Here is a 15775-nt window from a genome sequence, read left to right on the forward strand (position 1 = left end):
GATATAACTAATTACCTTTCCTAAAGTGTTTTTATGAAGTCAAAAGGCACAAATGGAAGCTGAACAGATGTGTGTAAAAAACTTTAAGTGCTAGAGTTCTGTTACCTTTCCTCCCAACTCTGTGATCTGTGCATTTCCCTGCCCCCTCCTCGCCCAAATCCACCCTCCACTTCATCAAAACTTCTTTGGTAGAAACCGCTTTCTCCTCGGCCTCTGCCTGAAAAGACAAAAAACACAAGTGTTTGTAATAAATAATAATAGAAGTTGAAAGAATCAGGTAGGATTCCCTTTCCTGGTGTCTCTGAGAACTAATCTTGCAGTCTTAAGCCCCAGTGAAATTATCTGGGACAAAAGGAAAAAGGAACAATGACTGAAGAGAGTCTTATCCAAAAATTCTTATCAAGAAGTGCAAGATCAGACAGAACAGGCAAACAATTCTGAAATAAATACGATGCAGAAAAACACAAATACTTACCCAAGAGAAATTACCAAGTAAGTATGCATTGTTCACACAACATCCACATTGCACGCGTGTGCTTCACACACAAAAATCATATCACTTTTAACAGCAAACTCCAAAATGGCACTGCACTGTGGATGTACTCCTAATTATTGCTGTCAAGGGTCATAAAGGAGAAGGAAGCTATTATGTTCTAGTGACTGCCAGTAAAAATCTCCCCCAGGATCAGTGGGAAGAAAAGAAGGATCACAGGATGGTTATAAGCAGGTCAGAATGAAGAAGGACATTAACTATAGCTTTAAAATTATCCTACTGATCTTCCCAGTAAATGGTTCTCTACAGGCAGCTACCAAGTACCAAGCCTCAAGCCAAAAAGTTACAGACAGATCCTCAAGCAAAGCATCTCAAAGCACATCTTCAGGGCTTGAAAAGGCACGGGGTGTTTGGGTAAAAGAAAACAAGCCCTACACAACAGGAAAACAACACCCACATACATCCCCAGCCCGTCAAAACAACTTCCAGCACTGCTTAGATTAACGGATGGGGTGAAGTTTCCAGATCTACAAAAGACAAACACAGCTTCACACAGTGCACCAGCAGAAGAAATGGCAGGTTTCTAAGCAACTAATTTACCATTTCAAGATCTCATGGAAAGAAGATGAACAAGTGGAACATCTATCAGCTTGCTGTCAGGATAATGCCTTGCCTACATACACATGTAGACTCTACAGTCAAGTTTAAAACCGAAAAAGCACCTGGTAACAGGAATTCTAGGCTGGATAAGTACCTCAAACATCTATCTTTTCATATTTCTCTCTTCCTGGCTTCAAGGAAAAAAACATCTCAAAGTACAAGGTGCAAACCTTGCCAGATATCTGCAGAAGTAAGACAGAATGCCCAAATGAAACAGGAAACAAACACCTTCAGATTGGACTGCAGTTCTTGCAGTCTTCTGAAGAAAGTAATAAAAGGCCTCTACATTTAAAATCTAAAGACACCTGGATATATCAAGGAATCATACCATGTTTCAGTATCTTATGACCAGAGAAATTTAAAATAATCAAGACAGTTGCAACAGTTTCTCTACTATTCCATACCAAATCTCTTAGAAGGGGTGGTAGGTAAAAAGGGCAGAAAACTGCTTTTCAGGCAGAGAGAAAGAAAAGTGATCCATGGATAATCTCGCTGGGTCTTTAAATACACAAATGCTTTTGTATCAGGCAGAACAGGTGGCAGGGTGCATAAGGAACAATTTTAACATTCCCTTTAGACAAACTATCCTGTTCTATCACCAGCAAAGTTGATCAGTGACAGATCTCCCAGAATCACAGAGATGCAGCTTTCCTTACCACAGAGTTTTGAGGATGCCTAAGTTCAGATGAAGACTAGACAAACTCAAAAAAGAAAAACAAAATTTATTAATGGAGGCCACATCTGGTTCAGGAAATATGCTGAGCTGCAAACATGTGGCAGCTGAGCCTCTCCACCTTCAGTCCTTATTCTCTTGCCAAGATGCCTTCTTTTAGCTGCTGCTAGACTATGGTAACCTTGGAGATGAGCAAGCCCATGCCATATCCAGCGTAGATGCTTTTACACGAACTCAGGGAGAGGCAGAGCACTGACTGACTGAGCACTCAAGGTAAGAGAGGAGAAATTAGCATCAGACCTAGGAGAGTTATTAGAAACATCTTCACTAGGGCAAGTCTGATACAATAAGGTTGACTATAATAAAACAAGTTGCAAGAAACAGGAAGAGGTGATACAACATCAAAAGAGCATGATGTTTATCCAGTTAAAACATCATGGGTCCCCTAAAATCCCAGAAAAGAACTCCAAGTTTTTACTCTTCACAAATAAAAGCCAAGAAAGTTTCAGCAGTTCACCCAATACAATCTTTGCCTAATTTCTTCACTACAGGAAAGCTGTCTTCCTTCCTCTCACAAGAGATAATAAAGCAAAAGCAGTTCATAGAGTCAAAACAGAACAAAGGCACTGACTCATCTCCTGTCTCTGAGGTAGCAGAGGTGGGAAGTTACACTTTCCCAACAAAAACAAAGCAGGCTTGTACAGTGAGCAGCAGCACCACTGCAGGGCTCCTATTGCAAGGGTGAGTGCATGCTGCACACTGGGAGCAGCCGCACACCACCAGAGCCAAAGCCTGAGTGATACAGGACATTTCACCAGCAAACAAAGCAAGTGTCCTGTACAAGAGCAAGAATCAGTTGTTTTCCCAGCAGCATGGCTGATGGCCATTTAAAAGTATGGGAAATCACAGCCTGAGAAACCTCCCCCCACTCCCCACCCCTGTATGGTGGTCCATCTGTATTTCAGTTGTGCTCAGCCACCAAAATGGTCTGAATTAAAAGATAACTTTGTAAAATGTCCAAACTACTATGTTAGACATTCAGGTTAAGGCTGCCTGTGGGGTCACAGCACTCAGCTGCCAGCTGCAGTGACGCCACATAATACTGGACAGGGCTACTGAAGCACATCTGCCCTGGCTGTGCTGCCACCCCACCCATGTGTGGAAAGAACATGGGCCAATCCAACAAGCAGAAGCACATGTGCAGCCCCAGCAGCCACCAAGCAGACGACGGTGTGGAAAGCATCAAACAGATCCTACGAAGCTACAGAAGAGAAGCAGCCAGTCAAGGGAAACTGTGGTGTGCAAAGTCAGTCATTCAGCAAGTACCATGTGGGTGAGTCTGACCTGAAAGTGCACACTAGGGCACAGCTAATGCTGGTTACAGAATGCAAGAGAAATGCCCGCAGAGAGGATAAAACTGCACATGTAAGCACACCACCTGACCTTCTGCTTCTGCACTCCTTGGCTTATTTTAAACAGAATGCCACTTCTGAAAAAAAATACCTGGCACAGAAGCAGCAGATTAAGTGCATATGTTGCACAAAGTACTGAATGCAAAGTCAATAAATGTCAATAAACCCTTCCATTTAATAACAGAGTGGAGCAAATGTGCCATTTGTATTTCAGTAATTTCCCAAAAACCTCAGGATGAGGACATCAATCCACTGGACATTGTAATCATAACAGCTAAGTCTCTAACCTGAAAAATAGACAAGTTCGAATTTAAGTAAAAATGTAAGACATAAGCAGGAGTGTAATAAGCAGCACAAACTGTCATTACAATTATCATTACAAAAAAATCTAAAGCCTTACAGAATACAAGAAGCAAATTCTTGAAATTACACCATAACTGGAGTTTAGGATCTACAATCACAGTCATAATACTGTTTGGGAAAAACAAAATAACTGTAGTTCAACTACTGCTGTTTAGATATGCAAACATTACACTTTCACACCATTGACACACTTTCCAACAGCAGCAAAAACAGATTACAAAGGGCACAGAGGGTGGGTGGGGAAAGAGCTCTAATAGGAAGCAAAGGACCCTTCATAACAGCCTTAACCAAAAGGGAGAACAGCTACAAAACAAAGTGTCTGTAAGCTTACAGCCCATTCCAGGGACTATTTAAATCTCTCCTCATCCAAGGCTCTTATTCATGAATGTTGACATTCCAGTCCTGCCAGCACAAAGCACAGGGCTTAACTGCACACCACAGGGAGCTACCAGGAAAACAAGTCAATTAGAAAAGAGTCACGTGCAAGTACTTGGTTTCTTCAGAGAGGACAACTTCATTTAAAAGAAAAATAAACCAACAAACCAAAAATCAAAGCAATTTCCACATAGTAATCACATTCTCATCATCACAACATAAGCATTTTCAGTAAAAGTTGGGGTGACCACCCAGAGAATATTTACTGAGTGTTATCTTGCAGTTTTAAATACTGGTAAGTGAATGCCATTTAGAGTTCTACCCATAACACTCCTTTACCAGCATTTCTTTCCCTTGCCAACCCAGCACAGATTGGTTCTCGTGCTCTCAAATGCTGGAACACAATTCTGTGATTTGTGCCTCAGTCAGGGAACTTCATTAACAAATCTAATCACGCATGCAAATTCCTCTATAAAGCTGCTGTGGTGCAAGTCCCTTCAAGACAGAAATCTCATTTTGGTAAAGCTGAAGCCCACACTGACTCGGCAGCAGCTTTGCTGCATACAACTGTGTAAAGTTCATGGAAAACACCACAAAACCTTTTGAACCCCGGCAATTCTGCAGTGCAATAAGAATGTTTTCCAACTGTTAAGCGAGGCAGCTCATTTAGTGAACAAACTCCCAAGAAATTTCAAGTCCTTTTCACTGTAACCTGAAAAAACAAAATTGCATTTAAACCCTACTACTTGCAAGCAATGTTTTTGCAAACGTCAGCAGTCCTCTATTGAATTTTCATAAATCACTATAGGAAAAAAGTCCTTGACTACAACAGCATCATCTGTATAATTATGAAAATGGTACCATTTTGTCCTGGCAGAAGCCTTAATTTCTTTGCTGCGATATAAAAACTTTGGGAAGACTCATCATGCCTAGAACCCAACAGTAATTGCTCATGGGAAGAAGAGGGGGAAGTGTGGAAGAAACAAGCAGCAACCAGGATCAATGAAAGAAGGAAAGCTTAGAAAGCTGAAGAGATTTACTGCAGATGTCCTCTACAGCTTAGTCAGAACAGCCTAAGAAGCACACCATATAACAATTCCCACACCTTAAAAGATCAAACTAGGATAAACAAAAATGGAAGTGAAAACGATTAATTTTGCAACAAAGTTCTTTCTAGTATTTCTTAACAAATCTTAAAAATGAACTATGGGAAACCAGGAATACACGCAGCAGCTTTCAAACACTCTTAATACTCCATGCATTAATGTAAGGAATCAAACTTTACTGCCAAACAAAACAGTCATGCATACGAGTAGATTCAATAATAGAATTACTGGGTTAGAAGCCATATTCTGCCACATTTAGCCTAACAGCCTCATTGAAACTAGTGGGGGCAATTAAAAAACAACCCAGTGCTCACTGCATAAGGATGACATTGTTAATAGTGCAGCAAGAAAACACAGAAGTTTGACAAAAGAAAGCAAAATAAAGGGTTTACCAAATTACAAATCATCAAAGTATCTTGATATTGAAACTAGAGAGCACACTAGTGGGTGTATGATCTCAAATCAACAAATTTTAAGCAGCAATAATTTAATTTGCAGAATTATGTCTTGGTGCATCTAAAAAAACCAGCCAATATGTATTCCTAGCAAAAGTGAAACACAGGTGATAGAAACACACACATTAAAATAAAACAGAAAAGCAACAACTCCCAAATTAGTACACACATCTATATATATATATATATGCACACGTTTTTTTAATGAAAACCTGAGCATTTGTGCAACTACAATGGCAAATGAAGGGGAAGCAACAGGAAAATCTAGTGATAGTCTCATAAAGCTTTAAATTCATATCTTAGTTGGGAAGCAACCACAAGAAGACAGAAAACAATCTACAAATATCTGAGAGATGTAAACTAAAAAGAAAGCAGGATTAAGGAATGAGAACAGAAATGAGAGAACACTTTAAGTCAAAGCAAAATTCTGTCAAGCATCTAATTATATATGAAGTACTTTCTGAAGATCTTATTGAAAATACCACCCGTTAAGGGCATGTAAAATTAAATTAAAAATGGCTCTAAGAGAAATCTCACCTAAGCACCTTCAAAGACAGAGGTTACAAGATTATTTACTCAGTATTTCCAAGTTACTAGCTTCCTAGTATTCTAAATGCAGCCCATCCTATTTATATATGAAGTCCCCCAAAAAGAGTTCACAGAAGTGCACACATTGAAAAGGAATTGCTAAGATAAATTCTGGGTTTAACTATTTGGTTTGGCTTTAGCAATATGGCTTCAGGACATTTTCTCCATTCATTTGCAAATGCTTCAGGTGATTCTGGATGAGAAAACTACAGTGATGCACCAGAACTGGAAAGACTCAAATGTCTCCCAAATTCAATTACATCCTTCCACTAACTGTTTACACTCAAGATGTTAAAAAATGAAGATGGCTTTTCAGAATACTGAACCCAACCAACTACAACCATGATGTTTTAAGTACATTCATAGATTTTTTTCCTACCCTCTCTCTATAAATTGGTTTTATGCTTTTAATAAAGTTATTTCAAAGAATTTCATATTCCACCCCGAAACTACCTTTCCCTTTTGGTTTCCCGCCCACCAACCTGGCAAAGGCACATAACAGAGACACCAGTTGTGTGCCAAGATGTGCAGAATCATCACTGAACACAATATACATTCTCCAGCGCCACCTTGATGGAAAGGTTTCAAAGCTTTAAGCAAAAAGAACACATGGCTCTAGCCAAGCTCCACTTAGTATCTCTGAGCAGCTTTGACCTGGATCCCCTGGATCCATTGCAGCACATCCCATGGGCAGCTCACCTCGACCTCTAGAGGAACTTCGACCTCGAGGAGCCCCCACCACCGTTCCTCCTCCACGTCCCGTCAATCGCAGGACAGCAGCACTGTTTACAGACATCGAGAAATTTCTCTGCCAAAAAGAAAGAGTCAAGGTCAGATTTGACTGGGAAAACCTTCAGAAAGAAACCACAAATACACAAATAAATAATAAAAACCAAACAAAACAAAAAGAAAAAACAAACATTTACCATTTTCTTAAATTAGGCTTTGTTTTTATTACAAATTCTCTACAATTAATACTGCAAAGGAAAAGGATTCCATGCACATGTGAGCAGCTGAAGCAGTCTATAAAAGGATCTTGGTCAATATTACCATTTCCAAGTTACTTAGCTGAGATTTCGATGCTCTGAAGTAAGCATTTGAACAGCTACTCCTTTTTCAGGTGATACCAAAAACCATCAGAACATCAGCAGTGTTAAACACACATTCCGCTGCAAAAAGAGACTGGCATTTGCCTATACCTGACACCAATAACTAATACCAATTCTAAACTTGCTTAAGCAAAGCAGGAACATGTAAAGACCAAGAGAACTTGAATAAAATTATATTTACCAATGTCCTTTAGAGAAGTAAGCCTTTTTATTCTCTAAATATCACAAGAGTAACATATTTTAGGAAAAACTAAGCGTACTTAGGGCTTCTGAAACTTAAGTGACACTCATTTTCATAAGAAAATAAACACCAGTAAAATTCAACTTTAGCCTAATATGAAACAATTGCTAAAAGAAAAAGCTATTTCGATAAAGAATGGATAAATATAACCAACTGTCACCCTATTCTCTGAGCACAAATACTTGGAAAACTGGGCCAAAGAATTCAGAAGCATGTACAGAAACATTAACAAGAAAACCTGAACTGACACACACTTTCTGAATGCAAGTTTTGAATAATTAGAATGCAAAGGACTCCAAACAGTTGTTATATCAGGCTTCTTGGAAAGAACTTATAGCTAGCAAGGTGCTTACATCAACTCATCTGAATTGACTATGACTTTGAAGGTCTTCAGAGAACAATGAGACAAGTGATTATATACTATTTAAAATCTAAATCACTAACATCAAAGCCAACAGGAGATTTAATACATTACAGAAACATTTCAAAAACTGCTTGATATGTGCTCCCTACAAAAGTAGATCTTCCTTCAAGAAAGAATTGGTAACTAATTAGACTTGAGGGGAAAGAAAAAATGCAGTCGTGCATGGCAAAAAAACAAGGTCAGCCTCCAGCAAATCTGTTTTCTGAGCTAACTCTTAAAGTTTAAAGCAACCATTTCAACTGCAAGTGAAAAGGAACTACCTCCATCTGCCTCTGAGCAAACCACCACCTTTCTGGGTGCTGATAGTTCTGCTTTTTTTGTGAAGCGCTGAAACATTTCTCTACAAAAACATATTTAAGTTATTTATCAGAATCACTGTCTTGCGTAGGAGAGTCCTCTTTTTTTATGCTTTATTCTTCCTGTAAAAACAAAATAATGATCTTATTTTCTTTTCTAATTCATTTTTAAATTGACTTGTCTGCCTGAACTCTGAGCAACTTCTCCCTCCCCACTGTAGAGCCTGCTGCAGTGAAGGCATAGTGGTAACGGCCCATATGGTAAGATCACAGTAAGAAGTAAAAAAGCAAAGTCAAAAAAGCAAAAATTGCCCTACTATTGATCAGTGTATTCCTCCAATGATCAATGCTGACAATGCAGACTGAAGAACAAAGCTGCCACAAAAGAGCTTCAGCAGCAAATGAAGATGTCTCAGGAAACAGAGGTCATGAAAATAACCAAGGAGGACACAAGAGGATCTCTATTATATCCAGCAAGAGTTTGAGCCCCTCTTACTATGCAAGCAGGTAAGATTAAGACAACCAAATTCTTCCCTAAAGCAAATAGCAAAAACAGGAGTAGTAAGAAAGGCAAAGGAACATTTGCTGCACATTGTCAGTGCTCCTTGGTGGGAAGCTCCGTTAAAGCCACCTGCAGAAATCTCCTTTGCTTCAACAAACACTACCTTGGAAACACATCTTAGACCAATCTGCGATCGTAAATATATTGTATTTCATTACATTAAGTGAATCAGCTGAACTCTAGGTTAGCTCAACAACTTAATCTTCAGAAAAGTAACATTTTAGATGAAAAGAACCAGCAATTCCATCCAAAGCATATTCATGTCCTGTTACAGGGAACGCTGTAGCCTAAAGTATCCAATTAAATACTACAAAACTAAACACATTTAAGTTCAAATTAATATAGCTGACATGATCTGTCATCCATTCCTAGATAATACATCTTTAATTCAGTTTGAGACAAGTTCTTCCCATAGTACACATACAACTGCAGTGCCATCAGGTGCACAATACCACAGGAATTTGTCTGAATCTAAGGCCAAAGTAATCCTGACAGGCTCAGCTGCAACTGAACACTCCACCAAAATACCAGTGCTCTGATCAGCCTCTTCTCTAAGGACTCCCAAAGCCCTGCCCCTCAAGTTCTGTGACAACAATTCTATCCTAAGTATTCATGGAGGGGATAAAAAGGTCTTTTGAACTCTCTTCTGTCAATCTTAATTGTAAGAACTTTCCTGCACCACCAGTAGCAGTAAATCCATTAATATTCACCTCAAAATCACTTCTGAAGACGATTCTTAATGATAAACAACACTATGTCTTGGGGAACAAACACCAGAATTTCTAACTTAAAAAATGCCATTCCCTTGGTACCTCAAATCAATCATGAAGACAGGAAAAAAGGGCATGAAAGACCAGATTGTTGACATCCTCTGGGTCCCCAGAAAGCACTAAAGGAAAAGCTTTCTTAAAAAGGGAATATGGACTTCTTCTTCCAGATTATGATTTCTGTGGAGATTTTAGAGAATTGTTAAACTGCTTAAAGGCTCCTGTATGATTACAGGTGAAGAGGAGGAGGGAAAAGCAGTGATACAGGATACACCAACTCCTCAGGAGTTTTCAAGACCGGTGAAACACTGGGCACTGCAGCAGAGGATCACATCTATCCCTGAAGCTCAGCAGCACTTACCATCTCATCTGTACTCTGCACATTTTCCATCCCATCTCATCTGTACTCTGCACACTTTCCATCCCATAGCCTTTAACTCACATTATTCCTTGCAGAGAGTATCCTGACAAACACCAGGAGTCAGCATTCCCTTCAACTGTAAGAGGCAGTAAGTCCTCCCTGAAGGACTCCACCATGTATCAGCAAAGAATAAACCCAAAGACATTTACACAAAGGTTCAACATTTAGGTGGGCTACTGTATGTCTGGCTGACCATTTCTGGGGCTTGCTCCTCAATCCCTTCTCTCCAGGAACTAAGCTAAGACTTCCCACAAAAGCACAGTCTCAATCTCAGTTACCTTTGAAGACTATGACATGAAGTGCTTACAGTGTACCCACTTGAACTCAAATCCAACTGCTGATTAAAACCTAAACAGCATCCTACAGACACACAAGAAATATGGACCAACTCTGAAGAGGAAGGAAGTCTGGAAGAGATGAAGTGGACATGCCAAAATACCCAGGCACAAAATGGAATGAAAAATTCAAGAACACAACAGCCTAGGGCAGGCAAAGGAAGAAGGATGCTCTGATATCCTAAAAAACTAATAGTAACACTACCCACCCCTGCAAAAATCAAATCACTCCAGCCAGTAAAAATACTCAGCTTCCTATTACAAAAGAAACAAAAACCCAAACCACAGTATTATGAAGTAAGAAAAGTGCTAAGAAACATGACAAATCAGAAAGAAACTGCAAAATCAAAAGTTCTGACAGCCAGAAAGAGGAAATCAGTTCAGAGGCAAAAGTCAGAGGCACTTATCCAGAGAAAATGGGTGGTTTTCTCCATTAGGAAACAAATTTAAAGCAAGAGATTTCAAACTACCCAGATCAGTCATCCCTGAAATGGAATCCTTATGCACCTATTCTCACTCTCATCCATCTCTATGTGGTTATATACCTATAGATACATCAAAGGAGGAGATAAAAAGAAACTGCTTATATACAGAGCAGTTAACAGTACTGCATCTTCTGAATAAATGTTAACAGTCAAAAAACTTCAGTATTTCTCTAAAGAACACAAAACAGAGGCTACAGAACTTAGCCACTTTTGTGATTCTCTGGTTACCAAAGAGAAGATGGTAAAAAAACCACAGAAAATGTCACTGATCTGAAAATGATGCATACTTAAAAAATAGGTAACACTTCCCAGATGGTGATCCTGGATTTAACAACCTGTCTATCCTCAACAGAACACTGGATAAAAACTATTTTTTCCAATCAAAGACAATATAATTGAGCATGAATAAAATTTAGACTTTATGCTGACACGGTATGCTTTCATCATTTCTTTCTCTGTAGCCTAGGTTAAAATGAAAAGGTGCAACCAAAGGTATGTATTCTATTACCATCTTCATAAGCTGTTAAAATAGGTGAGGCAGTGTTCTTTATCTCTCCTGTGACTCATCCCTGGTAACTCCCTCCAGGGGACAATCTCCACTAAAGGGCCATCAAGGTCTCCAATAACCCCATGACTCACAGAATTACATCATCCCACTGTGAGGTGCCCCACCCAGGGGGAAGAACCAAACATTCCTACCTTTATATAATCTGAGGCTTGGAACACCCGGAGAGCACTACCACTGGATTCCCAGAGGACAAGAGCTCAATAACCACCACTGGACCTCCAGAGAAGGACCAGATCCTCCCTCAGGATCACTGCTCTGACAAAACCACATCCATCACTCCAACAGGACTGCAGCCACCATTTAATCAGAGTGCTACCACCACCCTGTCCAGCAGAGTGTCAGGTTGTATCCTGACTCTGTCACTTTAAATCAGAGTTTCTGTGCTACTGCCTTTATTTTAATTTTCCTATTAAACTGTAATTCTGACTTGGAATCTCCTGCCGGTTTGCTTTCAAACTAGTACACTCTGAGATATCCTAATTTCAAATTTCATTGTTTTTCTTAATGGAAGCATACTCTTTATTATGTCTTTACACTAGTAACAATCTAAAGATTAAGAAAAAAAAAGATACAAACCTGTTCTTCTTCTGTAAAAGGTACAAGTGCCAGTGGTGGCAGGGGCTCCTCTTGTAAAATAGGCAAAAATTCCTTATCCAGAAGGTCTGAAGGTATCTGTAAGAAAGAAAAAGAGCATTCTACTCCATGCAAGTATTTCCACTTCAGGGATGATGCCACACACACTGATTCACAATTTTTATTCTTCCAACTCTGTCTCCATCTACCCAGTACTTCCAGTAACTCTTACAGGGGGTGGGTATAATTCTGCTGCAAATTTACAACCTTCAAAAAAATTCTTACAAACAAGGCATCCAAAGCATCACACACCAACAAGGCCACAGATACCAGAACTCAAACTTACACACCACTGCAGCTGAAATCTGAATCAAGTGACATTTCATCTATTGCTTTTAACTTCAACATATTTTTATAGCCAGATTTTTAATTAACAAAACTGCCACCTACAGCATAGAGGTTGTATTTGATTTGAAGTAAGCAACTCCAACTTATAACCAACCAGGAGAGTAAAAAAAAAAACAACCAAGACCAAACCCAAACCAACCAAAAAAACATACAAAAAAGCCAAGTACAATGAAACGATATGTATAGATTAACTAGAGAACACTAATGACTTAAATCAAAATACATGTTAACATTAATTTTGAATCAGAAGCTCCATCAATAGTTGTAACCTTGAGAATGTGGACAAGAACCACCAATTACATACAGCAAGTGAGCTCCAATTATGCCAATGGACAACTGCCCCAAAAATATTTAGTTCATAACACTAAAGACTTTTTTTTTCTTTAATATATATGCTAGCAGAAGTCTTCCTGCTTTCAGTCAGTCTCTTTTAATTAGAAATTCAACAGCTTAAAATTGAATCCACTAGCTGACCTGAACCACTGTCTAGAGTCCTTTCAGTCTTCATAACTAGAATCACTCAACACCCTGGAAACATGTGGATAGCAAAAGAAAGACATACTCTAATCATAATGCCCTTCTGGCAAACACATAGGAAGAAAATATTATTTTGGACCATTCATAACAATCAGAGAACTTCCTGTTCAGGATATTTGAGGGTTGTTCTGAATCAGCCCCAAGAACAGAGGTCTCAGCATCATCTGACATAACAAACACAAACTGCAAAAAACTGACTTCTGACTGGTTGACCTATTCAAGCATAACATCAAGATCTAAATCACAGTTTTCTGAAGTAGAACAGGACAATTCTGCATGTTAAAGCGTGGCTTTAAGCTATATCACACTTAACAGACTTAGAAAAATCTTTGACATTCAATGCCCTTAAATCCATTATTAAAGCAACGCAGGGCTCCCAGTATTGTACAAGAATGTCAGCACAGCCAAGATAGGATAGGAACTTGAAGCTGTGTGTGCACATCTCCATTCCAAGCTCAAAGCATAATCTTGACATAATTTCTTGCAGTCCCTCCCTCTCCCAAGGGTAAAGTCTCATGGGCATTCAGACCTCCAGGTCTACTGTAACAATAAACCAACCACTGCCACCATCTAAAGACAAAGCCAATGTTTACAACTGCAAAATGTACTAATCATTTGCCTGAAAGATCTCTGAAATTTTGTATCATCTTTTACATCACTGAGAACCTTTGTTCAAAGTGAAACCAGAAGGAAGTTCTTGATTTTCTATACTGCTCTTATGCACTACATGTCATTTCTGTGTCCTGATTCCCAGAGAAGCGAGCTACCTGAGGACTGCTCTCATTGGGCTAGTTACCTGCTAAAGTGAACGGACTTAAGATGGGATAGAGACCTCCTGCTTTTTTCAGATGATCTGCTCATATCATTTATTGCCTGACTTTGTAGCTGAATCAAATAACTATTATGCACTACATTAAATAAAATCCTACTGAGGCAAGCAAATCTGCACAGCTGCAAGGCGACTTTAACCCTCAGTCATCTGTGGCAGTGAGAGTGAATATGGCAATCAGGTACTTTTGTTCTCTGGGGTATAGGAAGTGACCCCAAAAATGGAAGAAAAACAAAAAACAACAACAACAACAAAAAACCACACACACAAACAAAAATACAACCAAACAAAAACCCCAAAAACATACTGAATCTGGTAAAAGTACAATCAAACAAGTGCACACATGAAAACCCCCACAATCAGCCCTCTTCAGACTGGGATTGCAAGGGATATGTGATTTCTTCATCCATAACCACAAAATACAAACAACTATTCCTAATGACAAGACTGTCATTAGGAATAGACACACAAGGCCACCTTCCTCCTCCTGCTCACCTTATTATCCTTTAGAAAAAGTGCCAACATTTCTTCTCTCCCATAGCGATAGTCTGCTAGTTTGTACTTGGGCAAGGCCGGAGACAGAGGAGGGGATGTCACGCTCCCACCACTAGACAAAGCTCGCAGCCTAAAAGGAAGCAGAAAAGCAATAAAAATGAACTGTGATGTTTTCACCTGTGCTACCATCCCTCTGCACATTTATAGATTTGACACAAACAAAATAAATACAATACTGAAAGTAAAGACATTAACAGTTTAACTTCAAAACTCTCAGCACTTCAATAGGAAGAGTGGAAGAACCTCCCTTGTTTCATCCACAGCCAGCAGAGCAAGAAATAAAAGAATTCTCATGAGCACATCAAGGAATTCAACTTGCCCCAGGAAAACTCTTATGCTGACTATACAGCAAGCCAGCTATACCCCCCTAAAGCCTTGCCTAAACTATTCACACAGGCTGCACACAAATCAGTGGGATTTTTTGTTTGTCACCTTAATGACAACAGCTTCTCTTTGCCAAGAAAAATTCTTACCATGCTAGAGAGTGCAGCAAATATTAAGCTAAGGAAAGAGTTTATTCAGATGTTTCATCAAGTTTAACAGAACAGCACAGTAATTTTTATAAAGAAGTTTCTTCTTGTGTCTCTGGAATTCTTCCTTACCACAAATCTCTTTAGCAAAAGTTAAAATTAATGGCTTTTATTTTTTGAGAGTGCATGTAACATCTAATTTGGGTATCAATAAAAGAAAAAATAAAATTTAAAAAAAGATATGTAAAAATACAGTGACACTCTACTTCAGAGACACCTGAAGCAGCAGTCGAATAAATCTGATTTATGGTAACAGATAAATATGCTATTATGTTTCTTCTCATCCCACACAGGTAAGTTACTTGACTTCTTGCAGGTAGCATCTTACTGCTGTACATTATGCCCATTCTGCAGGTGAATTAGTCTCATTCTACACAGCCACTTCCTCAGCTACCCAAATACTTGGTATTTTTAAGTTTGAGGAATGTTTTACAAAAGCATATGTGTGTAAAGAAACAAAACCCTGCTGATTTTCTTACATTCTCTTTGAAGAGTAACTTAGACAAGTAGAACAGTAAAAGCTCTTCTCAGCAATCAAAAAGCCTTGGAAGGGAAGTAGCTCTAAATTAAAACAGTGATTCAGAGAACACCTTTCACCTAATTATTGAAACATGCTTCGATTTGTTCTACTGTCCTTTAAACAGAAAAGAAGAAAATCATTTGCAAGTCAAAAGCTGATCTTATTTTTTTAGTTTGGTGCCACCCCGTGGCAGTTCCTCTACATACCACTTCCAAACAAATTGTGCCTGCAGAATAGGTATTTAAAGGATTTGATGGCTCAGTGCAACATTCAACACCAATCAGATCAAACCTAGAGTCTCACTGTTAAGTGATACAGCAGCTTATGTGACAGTCATGACTATACCACAACCCAAAAGAAAAATTATAAATCTTATATTCCTTTATTCCTGTAAAAATACACTAATTCATTGAAGTATATTTTATGTTTCCATACATAATCTAATCTGGTTTTTAAACTACCTGGAGACTCACTATGACACTCCCCTCAC

General features: G+C 38.9%; 1 protein-coding gene across 1 annotated transcript in view; it reads right to left on the reverse strand.

The window, feature by feature from the left end:
* GIGYF2 (GRB10 interacting GYF protein 2) overlaps positions 1 to 15775 on the reverse strand; it is a 75621-nt gene that overhangs the window by 46720 nt on the left and 13126 nt on the right. Inside the window, 4 exon segments of the mRNA XM_030954830.1 lie at positions 106 to 217; positions 6825 to 6933; positions 11910 to 12005; positions 14176 to 14305. Coding sequence (XP_030810690.1) covers positions 106 to 217; positions 6825 to 6933; positions 11910 to 12005; positions 14176 to 14305 — 447 coding nt within the window.

Source organism: Camarhynchus parvulus, chromosome 9 (assembly GCF_901933205.1).
Source record: "Camarhynchus parvulus chromosome 9, STF_HiC, whole genome shotgun sequence".
NCBI lineage: Eukaryota > Metazoa > Chordata > Aves > Passeriformes > Thraupidae > Camarhynchus > Camarhynchus parvulus.